The sequence below is a fragment of the Rattus rattus genome, chromosome 1, assembly GCF_011064425.1.
Source record: "Rattus rattus isolate New Zealand chromosome 1, Rrattus_CSIRO_v1, whole genome shotgun sequence".
Taxonomy (NCBI): Eukaryota; Metazoa; Chordata; class Mammalia; order Rodentia; family Muridae; genus Rattus; species Rattus rattus.
In genome coordinates, this window is record NC_046154.1 from 40,228,181 (window position 1) to 40,241,371 (window position 13,191).

At 45.7% G+C, this 13,191-nt stretch overlaps 2 protein-coding genes across 4 annotated transcripts in view; both read left to right on the forward strand.

The window, feature by feature from the left end:
• The window catches only part of Gpbp1l1 (GC-rich promoter binding protein 1 like 1), a 37,556-nt gene extending 31,019 nt beyond the window's left edge, over positions 1-6,537 (forward strand). For both annotated transcript variants that reach the window (XM_032899699.1, XM_032899705.1), the window contains exons 8-12: positions 901-1,041; positions 2,436-2,600; positions 3,829-3,953; positions 4,313-4,415; positions 5,502-6,537. In XM_032899699.1, the coding sequence (XP_032755590.1) occupies positions 901-1,041; positions 2,436-2,600; positions 3,829-3,953; positions 4,313-4,415; positions 5,502-5,654 (687 nt within the window). In that variant the 3' untranslated portion in view covers positions 5,655-6,537. The remainder of the gene's footprint in view (positions 1-900; positions 1,042-2,435; positions 2,601-3,828; positions 3,954-4,312; positions 4,416-5,501) is intronic.
• A 2,022-nt stretch (positions 6,538-8,559) lies between these two features.
• Positions 8,560-12,687, forward strand: Ccdc17 (coiled-coil domain containing 17). 2 transcript variants are annotated; one of them, XM_032899696.1, is made up of 13 exons: positions 8,560-9,274; positions 9,349-9,417; positions 9,573-9,678; positions 9,758-9,920; positions 10,005-10,088; positions 10,167-10,285; positions 10,482-10,595; positions 10,797-10,927; positions 11,036-11,127; positions 11,380-11,583; positions 11,705-11,906; positions 11,973-12,083; positions 12,421-12,687. In XM_032899696.1, the coding sequence occupies exons 1-13, from the start codon at positions 9,101-9,103 to the stop codon at positions 12,553-12,555; spliced, it is 1,704 nt and encodes a 567-aa protein (XP_032755587.1). In that variant the 5' UTR covers positions 8,560-9,100; the 3' UTR covers positions 12,556-12,687. The 2 variants fall into 2 exon arrangements, with proteins under 2 accessions (XP_032755587.1, XP_032755582.1); XM_032899691.1 differs by lacking the exon at positions 11,973-12,083 and having other exon boundaries at positions 9,189-9,678.
• The last annotated feature ends 504 nt before the right edge of the window (positions 12,688-13,191 follow it).

The following is a 13,191-nucleotide window of genomic DNA, read 5'->3' on the forward strand; positions in this document are numbered from 1 at the left end:
TATTCTCATTAGCTGAGTAATATTGAACAAATTGCATAACTGTATTGTGCTCAGTATTATTTGCTAAAAGATAGACACATGATTGCCCTAACTAAGAATTACAGTAGAAAGGTGGGTAAGAGCATTTACTGCATCATGGAAAGGAGCTCTTTTCATAGAAACTCCTTTTTCCCTTAAGTCTTCCTTCTGTTTTGTTTTGGGGAAATAAGTAGTCTTGCACTTATTTCTGTTCCACTTTGTTGACCTGATCTCTATCATCTTATTTGGTCTCTTTGTTTTTCCAACACAGGGTTTCTCTGTGTAACAGCCAGGAACTCACTCTGGACCATGCTGGCCTTTCTTAGCCTTGAACTCTGAGGGCTGGGACTAAAGCTATGCCCACCATGCCCAGCTTTCTTTCATGTCTGTAGACAGCGTGACCGACTAAAATGATGAAATATTCATTCCAGCTATACTGTAGTTGTCATAGCTGCGGCCACATCCCACAAAACTGAGCCAGAGAGGACCGTGTGCCATTTACACTATGCACCTTAGCACGGAACTAGCCTAGCACTGTTAACATCTCTAGAAAACTGCAGTGTTTTCTGATATGCTTTGTGGAAATTTATCATCGTCACACAAGAATTCCAGAGGTCAGGGGTTCTAAGTGTGAGTGGAGATTCTGCTCTCCGGCAGTTAAGTGCTTTGAGAGCTAGCATGGTATAAAAGGTATGGAACTTCCTCAGCACAGCTTGTGGCCTCTCCATTCCCCATCTGTCTAAACTCAGAAGTTACATACGTGCTGACAGGGAATTCTGGGAACTTGTGTTCCCACATAACATTTCACACTTTCCTATGATTTTGTAAGCTAGAGCTCTGTGTGTGTTGCTTCTGACTGACATGTCCTTTATTCCTACATAGCCCAACGCATGGAAAGCTAACAGAATGGAACACAAATCTGGATCACTTTCCTCCAGCCGGGAGTCTGCTTTGACCAATCCAGTTTCTGTTACTAAACCAGTGGTACTAGCTGCTGGTGTAGTTCTCAACTCTCCCAAAGAGGTGAGTGAGAGTAACTGTGGGGCAGTGTTTTAAAATACAGATGGCCTTCAATGTCTAATCCTCCTGCCTGTGCCCCAGCTCACAAGTATAGGGATTATATACATACACCTAGCTTATGCCCAGTTTCATATAGTTTGGGGAATCAAACCCAGGGCTCCATTTATGGTATGTGGGCACTTTGTCCACATGTGCCTCAAAAAGTTGGCATCCCCCTCCCGATTAAAGATTATATGTGTATGAGTGTTTTACTTGGATATATATGTATGTATCCCATGACTTTCTGGTCCTTGTGGAGGTGGGAAGAGGGTGTCAAATTGCCTGCATCTAGACTTTCAAGAAGTTAGAAGGTTTGTGTGATTGCTGGGAACTGAACCCAAGTCCTGTGGAAGAGTGGCCAGTGCTCTGAACTGATGAGCCATCTTTTCAGCTGAACTATTTCTTATACAATTGTAAAAGATGTAAAAGAATAATTTTGTTTAAGCTGTCATTTCTGAGCAGTGTGTGGTTGTGCATGCCTGAATCACAGTAGAGCCTGAGACAAGGGTGTTGTAAGTTCCTAGCTGGCCTGGGTGTCTGTCTGTCTGTCTGTCTGTCTGTCTCTCTCTCTCTCTCTCTCTCTCTCTCTCTCTCTCACCCACACACACACACACACACACACACACACATACACACACACACACAAATCTTGGGCTTTTCCATTCATTTGCATGAAGATTTGCAATGTAGGGCTGGAGAGATGGCTCAGTGGTTGAGAGCACTGACTGCTCTTCCACAGGTCCTAAGTTCAATTCCCAGCAACCACATGGTGGCTCACAACCATCTGTAATGGGATCTGATGCCCTCTTCTGGTGTGTCTGAAGACAGCAACAGTGTACTCATATACATAAAATAAATCTTTTTAAAAAAAAAAAAAAGGTTTGCAGTGTAAAGTATGGGGACAACAAACACCATTTCTGCTGTGACTGTATTCATCTGATTACCTTCTTTATTGATATCCTTCATAGGCGTCACATAAGCCTTATACCACTCCATGGTATAAGTGCTCTGTAGTAAACCATGGTTTATGTTTCCCTGGTTTCTGCAGAGTGATTAGAATAGGTGTGTCATGTAAACCAGGACTCTGTATTCTAAAAAGTCAAAAAAAAAAGAAAAAGCCCGATATTTTTAAATAAACTGGTTTGTGGGTGGTTTTGTATTGTCTGTATATATGGGTGTTTTGCCTGCGTGTATGTCTCTGATCCCTTGAGTTAAAGGACATTATGAGCTACCTAGCACAGTTCTGAGAATTGCACCTGGGTCCTTCTAAGGATAGCCTGAGTGCTTTTACATAACTCAGGGATTTCTAGTTTTTGCCCTTTACTAGTAGGAGCAATCTGTTTGTGCTGTTTGTGCAGAGTCCCTCCAGTACTACCCCTCCAATAGAGATCAGCTCCTCTCGCCTGACCAAATTGACCCGACGAACCACAGACAGGAAGAGCGAGTTCCTGAAGACTCTGAAGGATGAGCGCAATGGAGACTGCTCCCAAAGTAGAGACTGTGACAAGCTGGAGGGGCTAAGAGTATGGGACTTTTCTGGTGTCTATGTATTTTCTTTTGTTCTATGTATTTTTCTTTCTTTTTTTTTAACTTCTTTAAATGTGTGTGGGTTTGTCCATGTTTCACAGTCCAATAGCAGAGGTCAGAAACTTGAAGGCCTCCAAGTCAAACCATCGGGCTTGGTTGCCGTTGCTTTTACCGACTGTACCTCTCACCAGCCCTCTTTGTTTTTGTTTTTTTCTGTTTGTTCATTTTGGTTTGGGTGTGGTTTTGTCTTTTGAGATGGGATCTCACTGTGTAACTCTGTCTCACTATTAGACAAGGCTGTCCTCAGATTCATTGAGATCCATTTGCTCTGCCTCTGCCTCCTCAGCTGGATTAAAGGTGTGTACAACACCAAATCCAGCCCCGCCATGATACTTAAATGTCTGGAAGGAACATTGGGAGGTGACGCACTCTGCTAAGAATTAAGCAGGGGTGGCCTCGTGTGGACTTTATATTTTGAGGTACGTGTCATTACCACCTCTTGAATTTTTCCTCAAAAAGTAATCATGAGGGCTGGTGAGATGACTCAGAGAGTGAAGCCACTTCACCTGAATCTGTGCCCCCATTGCTAGGATTAAACTTGTGGGCCATGACTGCCAGCTCCTTTCTCATTCTCTTACTGTTAAATTTTAAGTGTTCTTTGTTTATCATAGAAAATGATCCCTCGTCAGATGAGAATTTTATACATTTCCTCCCCATCTCTTCTTATCTTTGTTGCTGGGGCCCAGGGTATGGGTCTTGCTGTGTTGAATTCTTGATGTTGGTGTTTCTGCCACCTCAGTACTTGGATGACAGCCCTGTGCTGCCATACTGTTCCCGTCTCTAAACAGTGTTTACCACAGAACAGATACCTGAGGTTTTTGTGGATTGTTCCTGTGTTGCTTTACCTAATAGTCATGTGCTCAAGCAGTGTGCTCTCTCTCCAGGGGTTCTGCGCACCTCAGGTTTTATCAGTGCACCCACCCACTCTGGGCGCTAGATGCTCTGGATCTTTGGACTTTCTCAGTTTACTGGCACAGCTGGTCTCAGTTTTGATTTTTTTTTTTTTTTTTTTTTTTTGGAGCTGGGGACTGCTGAACCCAGGGCCTTGCGCATGCTAGGCAAGCGCTCTACCACTGAGCTAAATCCCCAACCCCTTGGTCTCAGTTTTGAAATGGGGAAAACCTGTGTATTGTTGGTTGCATTCATTCCTTTCCTTTATTACAGTTGGAGGGCAGCCACACACCTGAACCAAAGGAAAATGGAGAACAAGGTTGTCTTCAGAACGGGCTTTCTCTACCCATGGTAGAGGAAAGGGAGGTCCTGTCCCACTCTCTAGAAGCAGAGCACAGGTAAGGATAAGATGTACGGCATGTGAGACCCTTAAAGTAATTAAAATGCAAGAGGGGTGTGGCCATGAATCCCTAATTATTCACACTGTAGTAGTCCCCTGGGCTAGCCTGTTTAGGGGTGTAGTCAGTAGTCAAAGGTTTGCCACTATGAGTTGCTGTCCCGTCTTTTTTTGTTATTTCTACTATCTTTTTGAATAGGTCCTTTCCCCTTAAATCATTAAGAGCACCTGAGTAACTTGTCCTACTCGGGAGAGTACAGGATTCCTTCCGTATCGTGCATTGGCCTTGGACAGACGTCCTGTGGGTGCATGGTTGGGCTTACTGCATATTTTCTTTGCTCTGTCCTTTGCCTCCTCCAGGTTATTGAAAGCAATGGGGTGGCAGGAGTATCCTGAAAATGATGAGAGTTGCCTCCCACTCACAGAGGATGAACTCAAGGAGTTCCACACGAGAACAGAACAGGTCCGTACTGAGCCCGAAGCCTTCACCGACACCAAGTTACATGTTTACAAGTTCCTTGCCCTTAGGAAATTCTAGTGTTTATTTGGGTTTGGGGGTCCAGTTTTTGCTGACAGGATCTGGTCAGGTAGTAGACGCTTTAATCCCCAGCCTGGGTTTCCAGAGTTCATAACAGCTAGGGCTACACAGAGAGACCATGCTCAAAACAAAGACCCCTGGATCTCACTCTATTTATGGGCCTGGCTAGTTTGGAACAGGCTAAGTAGAATAGGCTACCATGAACCTACAGCAGTCCTCCTACCTCTGCCTCGTGGTTACTGAGATTACAGCCATGTGTTGGCTGGCAAGGAAGCACTAAAATTGAGAGAGACACTACCACAGTAGTGCAGCATGGTGTCAGACTGTTTGCACGGTACAAATCTGCAGACTTGGAGGATACAGGGGCCATGCTCACAGCTCTAACCCTTATCAAAACATTAGCTCTGAGCTCCTGAGTCTTCTTGAAAACCAGCCCTGTGCCTCACTCACCCTCTGCAGCATAAACTGTCGACTGGAGAGAGATGGCTCAGTGGTGAGGATGGCATGTAGCTCTTGAATAGGACCAGATTTTGATTCTTGACACTCATTTTGGCTTACAACCAAATTAATTCCAGCTTCTAAGGATTTGAGATCTCCAGCTTTCATAGGCAACACACATAATTAAAAATAAATATCTTTAAAGCACAAACGACACCTAATAAGTCTCACAATAGGGCAGTCTACATGCTGACATAAGATTTACCACTTAGAACTGTTTTAGAAATAGGAACTCTAAACCCTACACCTGGCAGACTGAACTAGACTGTGACTTTACAGGAAAAGGGGAAAAAAAATATTTGGACGACCCAGCTTTGGTTGCATACATCTTTAAGCCTAGAACCTGGGACATAAACAGATTTTTGAATTTGAGGCCAGCATGATCTACATAGGGTGTTCCAGGACAACACAGTAAGACACTGTCTCTTTCAAAAGAATTGAAATCCTTCTCTGAGGCTTGAATGGACCGCTGCAGTCACTGAAGGATTTTTATCTTTCTCCTATGCTCTGCAGCTACGAAGGAACGGGTTTGTAAAGAATGGCTTCTTACAAGGCCGTAGTTCCAGCCTGTTCTCCCCATGGAGAAGCACTTGCATTGCAGAGTGTGAGGACTCAGACACGGAAACAAGCAGCAGCGAGACGTCAGACGACGACGCCTGGAAGTAGAAGTAGAAATGCTCGCAGCTGCCCTGCCCCGCTGAGCTCGGCCTTGTGTTAGAGAATATAAAGTTCTTTCCTTTCTTCTGTTGTTGAATACTTCGTGCACAAGGGAAATAGTCATATCCCAAAGACAGAGCCATTGTCCTGCTTAGCTTTTGTTGTTCTTCCCTGTTATCTGCTCAGTAGACATTTGTGTGGTGGGAATTTTTAAGCACACACAGTACCTGTTGGGCTGTGCACAAGTGGGAGCTGTGCAGGCAAAGGTGCAGGGAGGGGACGCTGCGCTGCTCAACCGCTTCTGCTCCCAGCCTTGGGCACTCACCCTGTGCTCACACAATCATTGTCAATGACAAAGTGACTATTGAAGTTATAATTGTATTAAATTAATGCTAATAATTTGGATATTTTATTTTATTTTTGGCTGCTGGGGTAACTTAGCCCTTAACCAAGCATATGTGGTTGTTTTTGTTTGGGTTTTTTTTTTTTTCCTTTTTTTGGGGTACAGCTGTAAAATATTTGGATATAGGAAATGTTATTCTTGCAGCCTTGATATTCAGGGTGGATTGTAAAATATGAATTTTTGTGAGATTCAAAGATTAAGATTATTTTGATAACATTATTTACAGATTTAAAAGATGTGGTTACCACAAGTCTGTTGAGGGGAAAAACTACTGCATAAAATAACTAACGTGGAATAAATATTTTGCATCAGTTTGGATTGTCTTGTGTAAGAAATATATTTTCTTTAAAATTAGAGGGTGGATTCCTTTTTTAGGGGAAATATTTTTAGAAATCTTGGGGAAAACTGAATTCAGGCCCACCTGTTTCTCTTTTCAGCAAAAATTCTTGATGTGGAAAAACCTGTGCAATAAATTATTAATAAACTTCACTTTCTTTCCTGAAAGAATTTTTTAATGCCCAGGATTTATCAATATACCTGGGTTTGAAGGCTCCCTTCCTCCCCCGTTGGTTTTGTTTTATGCGTAGGTGTTTTGCCTATGTGTGTGGATGTGAACTCCTTGCTGCGCTGGTTGCCAGAGGAGGGCAAAAGCAGGCTTCTGTTCTCTGGAAGAGCGGCTCTGAACTGCTGCTGAGCCGGGTGTCCAGCCACCAATATGAATGTTTTAAAAAAGACCTGACTCATGTTTTCTGCATGGGGAGTGACTGAAGTAAGATGAAGTGGAGATGGAGGGGTGAGAATGACTCCTCGGCTTAGCAAGGTGGTTTACAGCACTTGCCCACTGAGTCTCAGATCTACCATCCCTGGAAACGCGGTGGTGGAAGGGGAGAAAGAAGTGGTTTCCAGTCTGTTCTCTGAGTTGTATATGTGAGCATGACATGCGGACATGAATGAGGCTGGAGAGGTGGTTAGGTGATTAGGAGCTCCTGCTGCTTTTGCAGTTTTCGTGGGTTTGGTTCTGTACCTGAGTCTGTTAGGGCCACCAAGATGGCTCAATGAGTAAGCCATGTCCCTAAGTTTGAGGATCTGTTGGATTCCTGCCATCCGCATGATGAAAGCTGACAGATGACTCCTTGGCATGATACCTTACCTCGGCATGCCTGTGCTAACACATACATGCACAAACTAAATGTTCAGATATGTTAAGGAAATTTGCAACTGGAGATTCTAGCAAAACACTTAACTTCCATTCCATGCCCAAGGCCCTGGATCTACCACCTGAAACCACCAATGAGAGAGAACTTACCACTTAGAGTATAATGCTCATGTAATGAGAGAACTTACCACTTAGAGTATAATGCTCATGTAATGAGAGAGAACTTACCACTTAGAGTATAATGCTCATGTAATGAGAGAGAACTTACCACTTAGAGTATAATGCCCATGTAAACCACTAAGAAATAGGGGCTAGAATTGGAAGTCTCCCATGGAGGACTCACTGGCTGCTCTTTGAGTGATCGAGGGTTCTAATGCAACTAGTAATTGTCACCTAATGCCAGCCCCAGGGGATCCCTCTTCTAGCACCATTGGGAACTGAATGCATTGGTGCCCAGGCATAAACGTGGGCAAAATATCCATACACCAAAAAAGAAAATGGATCTTTAAATCTGCAGTAACAATATGTTGTTGGGGCACTGGAGAGAATGCTCAACTTTTACGAAAGGTTTCAGAGCAGACTCTGAAACCTTTTGTAACTTGTTCCTCATACTTGGATTTTGGGGAAAATACCTTAATGGCTCTGTCTTGCTGAGGAAAGAAGGGTGCTTTGAAAATTAGGTGCATGGATCTGTGTAGAGGAATTTTAATCCAGGAACCTGTTTGCTCTTGTAAGGGCTCACATCCAAAAGACCTGTCTATATGATCTGGCTGGAATACAGACATGCCCTGAGCACTCATCTTTAATCCCAAACTATGTAAGGTTAGTTTGTAGAAGGAAGCACCATGTTGGAAAGTGATGTCAAATTGAGGATTGAACAATGTGATGAATCAGAGAAAGATCTGACCGAATGAGTCAGAAATGGGCTAAGCCCAACTCACACTGATAGGAAACAAAGGCTATTTAAGAGCGGTGCGGGGAGAAGAGTCCATCTTTGAGTTCAGTAGAATGGAGTTCAGAGGCAGTTTAGCCAAGCAGAGCATTTCAATGAGTAGCTCAGAGAAGCCAGTTTGAATCAGTAAGTTTGGAAAGGACTTTGAGACAGAACAGCTGAGTCAGCCGGCCAGCTTTGAGGAAGAGCTAGACTGAGTTTCTTCAGTAAGCCTCAGAGGCTGAACCACTCTAAGCATAGATTCGCAGGCAGACGCAGTAAGTCTAGGAGATGACAATTACATCAGGTGAATAAAAGTTGCTTTTGCAAGTCAGTGTAAAGGTGAAGATAACTTGACCAGCAGGAAGCCTGCTTGACCTCCAAATAGTATCCTATCCCTTCATCTGACAGATTGTACTTCCCCAACCCAGTTTTCATGACTGGGGCGGTTCAGATCATCCACGTCCCAGAATGGGGGTTAGAAAGACCATGCCATTGTGTGATGGGTTAATTCTGTAAAAGTTGAGTTTATGCAAAGACATACTGCTAATATTAGATTCACTTTGTGCCAAAATGTTCCCTACAGTGGAGAACAGCAGTGGTACAGGTGATACTTGCATATCAGAGGCTCGTTAAGGAAGCTGCCTTTTCTATAGGAAGTGAAATAAAAGCTGCTTGCTACACGTTGGCCAAGCTCGCTGCAACTGGTGGAACAAACTGTGACGCTTTCTCACCTGGGCTCCACCCAAAGGGGGCAAGGCACATTGTCCTGGCCTGACTACACCTGTACTCGCTGCCCAGGGAACTAGGGCACCTCCCCAAACATAAACATAAATTTGAAGGACTTGGAGATGTAACAGAGTTGGTCTATTCCTTGTCTCTTTGCTCTCTTTTCTTTCCAGTCTACCTTTTCTCTTTTACCACATCCTCTGTAGGACGCTGGTGTCTTTAACAGATTCCATCCCATGGCCGATTACTCTGGGAAGTCAGGACTTTTGCCCTGTGAATCCTGTGATATGGTTTTCCGCTCCAGAGCTTTGTTGGCCAAACACACCAAGCGATTCTGCATTGGCGGGCTGACTCCGGAGGTAACACTTAAAACACAGCCTTCAGTAGCCATCGAACAACGAGGCACCAAGGTAAGAACCGCCAGTTGCCAGGGGTAGGCGGTCCAGCAAGCCGTATTCTCATGTTTTCATCTCCCCGCTCCCAGATTATGGCACAAGAACAGAGGCGTTCAGATCAGGAGGCCACCAAATCTCTAAAGAGACTGGCAGAGGAGGTACACACCCAACACGGCTACAAACTTCACATGTGTCTAGTAGCTGCGGGGATCACCCAGAACAGAGATAATGAATGGGTCCGGGTTACTTGCAGACGGAGTTGCTGAGACTGTCCCTACAGAAAATAGGTCCTTGGGCGACTGACACTTCCCAGACTGCAGGGAGCCCTGAGGAGAGGCTGCGAGACTTGCAGGGAACACGAGCCAGACGCGTGGAGGAAACTGAAGCGCAAAGCCGAGCCCTGAAGCAACGCGGCGAAGGTGAGAGGTAGGGAGGCATAGACTCTCTGCCCTCGCGCTGTGTGTGGACTCACCCTGACTCCGCCCCTTTCACCTTCAGAATTAAAACGGCGCCTCCACAGTTTAGCGGGACCCAAGAGAGGATTACCCCGCCCAATCGTCTTGGAGCGCGAACTCAGAGAACTCAGGGAAGAGGCCAGCCGGACACGGGGAGCGCTGCAAACGTTAGGAGCGCGTGTTCAGGCGCTCCAGCCTCAGCCCACGTGAGCCGCTAGTCCAGCTTTGGAAAGAGCGCGGGTGGGGCGGGACATTGGGCTCAGGTCAGTGACATCATCTCCCCGCGCCAGCCACCAGCAGGACGCCCAAAGGGTAGTGGAATTCTGTTGCCTGCCCCTACGGTACAACCCGGAAACGCTTGCTGAAGAGATCCGGTGAGGACCCCGACCCGGTTGGGCAGGGGCGGGAGTCTGTTCAGTCTGGGAGATCGCTTTCTGATGCCTACTTGCTAGGGTGCTACGTGAGGTCTACGTGCGCGGTGGAGGCCGGGACCCAGAAGTTCTGGACAAAATATTACAACTGCAAGTGGAGGCGTCAGCACTGGAATTGCGGCGGTCGCAAAACTGCAAGGGTGAACAAAAGGGTCTCTACACTAATAATGGTCCTAGGCTTGGGAGGAGAAAAAGATGTGAGGGAGAGCACCACTAGAATGGGAGGCACTTAAGCTGAAGGAAGGAAAATCCATTGCCAGTTGACAAATCCAGGCTTGTGGAGAAACACTTAACATTGGAGAACTACGATTGACAGGTCGCTTTAATTCACCTCAGAAAAAGCAAGTGCCGCCTCTGAGGAGGTTCTAATGGTGGAAGCCGAAAACAGGATCCTGGAGGCAGAAATTCTGGCCTTGCAGAAGCAGAAAGTCCTGAGTCTGTCGCCCTGGGGTCAGTGAAAAATGTAACCTCTCCTTAACCCATCACAGGGAACCCAACTATGAAGGGGTGAAGGGACCATGTCAGGAAAATGAGGTCCATATATGTAATATGAGTTTCTGTCTATACATTTACCCTTGTGTTTATGACCCTGTACTCCCCCTGATTGATTCAGTTCCTGCTTCCTCCAGCCCAAGTGCAACTGTTTTCTAGGTTCCAGGGATCTCTGGCGACACTTGAGAAGAAGGCGTGATAACTCCCTCCTCCCTCCACCACTTGCACCCCCAATGCCACCAGTTACAAGTTCCACAAAAGTCCAGGACTTCCACGGCACTTCAAAGGCTGTGAGGAAGCCAGGGAGTCAGGGTTGATGGCTGGCCATCCTTGACATGCACTTTGGGGAACATGAGCAGATTGCAGTTCTGTCCCGCTGAACTCTTTATCCACAATAGATAATTAATGGAACCATGACAAGAAACTTGGGTCTGGATCTCCACTTCCTACCAGCATCGAATGTTCTAGGTCCTGCACCCTATGATCCTGGGTGAGGCCTGCTCCCTCCTTCACAGCATCTTAGACTTAACCACTACTGAAATCATAGAAACCCACTCTCCACAGCCATCCAGGGTTGAAGTACTGGCTGGATAGAGACATTAGGGGCTCGGGGTTGGGGATTTAGCTCAGTGGTAGAGCACTTGCCTAGTAAGCGCAAGGCCCTGGGTTCGGTCCCCAGCTCCGGAAAAAAAAAGAAAAAAAAGGGGGGGGGAGGCCTCTGTACATAATTTATATTCTTCAGGGCTGGCCTTGTCATTTTCTATGACTTCCTGCGGGGCCTTGAGGCTTCTTGGATTTGGGTGCAGCTAATGACAAGCTTGGCCCGAGATGGACAGGATACAGGAGGGGCCACAGCACTACCTCCAGCACTTTGCTTGCCACCACCTTCAGCTTCTGGACCTATGGGCAACTGTGCTATCCTCGCAAGCAGGCAACCTGTGCCGAGGTTAGTAGGTAGAGGTCATAAAGGATGCACCTAATGTTTAATCTGTACGCTGGGCCCAAGAGCTATACCCTTGGAAGGGATTTCGGCTAAGTCTTCCAACATGGTTTTGGTGGTTTCACAGGCTGCCTCCATCACCACTGCTATCTTTGATCTGCAAACTACAGGCCTGGCAGGGTGTTACATGGACACCACAACCAAAGGCTTGGGCCTCACTAATGCTATTTGACCAAAGTCTGAGGGTGCTTAGTGGCCGTTGGCGCCTCCCACTTCGGGTCCCTCCTACCACCAGCCTCAGCTTTGCCCAGATGAATGAGATGCCCCAGGTAAGTGTAGAGGGTAGAGACTGGGTGCACCCCAAGATTCCAATGGAGTACCACTTCCTCTGTCAGGCCGGCCAAGCTGAGCTCTTTCTGAGGCTGGTAAACGCAAGAGACACAGATGCCCAGACATTGGCAGAGATCAATCCAGCAAGTGCCCATGAGTACCAGTACCCACCAATGGTGAGTCCACTTCTGTGTATAACGGGTCAGCCTGTTGGCTAAGCAGCTTCTATTAGATAGTGTGTACCAGTTAAGTACTACATTAAGGCTGGAGAGATGGCTCAGCAGTTAAGAGCACTGACGGCTGTTCTTCCGGAGGCCCGAAGTTCAATTCCCAGCAACCATATCTGTAATGGGATCCCATGCCCTCTTCTAGTGTCTGAAAACAGCTACAGTGTACTCATATAAAAAAAATTCTTTTTCTTTTAAGATCCATGAATTACCATGTGGCAGAAAAAGAACAGTTAACTCTAGTCTCGCTTAAACAAAACAAAACCCTACCTTTCATGTTTTACAGATGTCCAGTTCATCTTTCCTGGAATCCAGTTTCTTCACCCACAGTTCTGGCATTGCTGACCCCCCACCTCCCACAGAAGAGACTTTCGTCAGTGTCGAGGATAAAGATGAGCACTTGAGTCCTCACCAGTTTTGAAGGAAACACTAATTTCTAGACCTGCAGCTTTTAAAATGGGGTCTTACAGCAGCAGCAAACATTTGATCCTTAAATACTGGGTGGCTACAAAGAACACTAAACCTGCTTTTCTTAAACTAGCCAACTTTATATGTTATCAAATTTCATTCAACTCAGCTTTCTCATGACTTGTATACAGAAATCTATCCAGGACCAAGCTTACAATATAAAGGGAACTAGAGATTTAGATTCAAGGGTAGACCTCAGCCGAATTATTCTCCAGCCAAGTAAAAGGTGATGTATGAGAACTGCACGCTGGACCTAACCACAGATCCAATCAGCAAGGATCCTGCGCTGCATATAAAGTATATTAAGACTGGAAAAATGTGGGAAAACACTTTGTAGAACACAAGGTTATGAAGAAGAGCCAGATATTCTTTACTCTTCAGCCAAGCTTTAGTGACTAACACAAAATATGAGAAAAATTGGAAAAGTCATTCTGTACAACTCCATCCTCAAGACTGAAACTGGTCACCATGCTTTGTGGCAGAACTGAGGGGAGTGTTTCCATAATTGCATTTTAACAAGCCAGTATGAGACAGCTCAATGTGGGTCTTAATTCATGCACCCTTACTGTCCTAGCACCATAGGATGGTA

What these genes read in the sequence shown, in the direction of transcription:
- Ccdc17 (XM_032899696.1), top strand. Translation starts at nt 9,101, where the DNA reads ATGGCCGATTACTCTGGGAAGTCAGGACTTTTGCCCTGTGAATCCTGT. An exon ending in TAAAGAGACTGGCAGAGGAG is followed by an intron (nt 9,418 to 9,572) that starts GTACACACCCAA and finishes GACACTTCCCAG; the next exon opens with ACTGCAGGGAGCCCTGAGGA. An exon ending in AGATGAATGAGATGCCCCAG is followed by an intron (nt 11,907 to 11,972) that starts GTAAGTGTAGAG and finishes TTCCTCTGTCAG; the next exon opens with GCCGGCCAAGCTGAGCTCTT.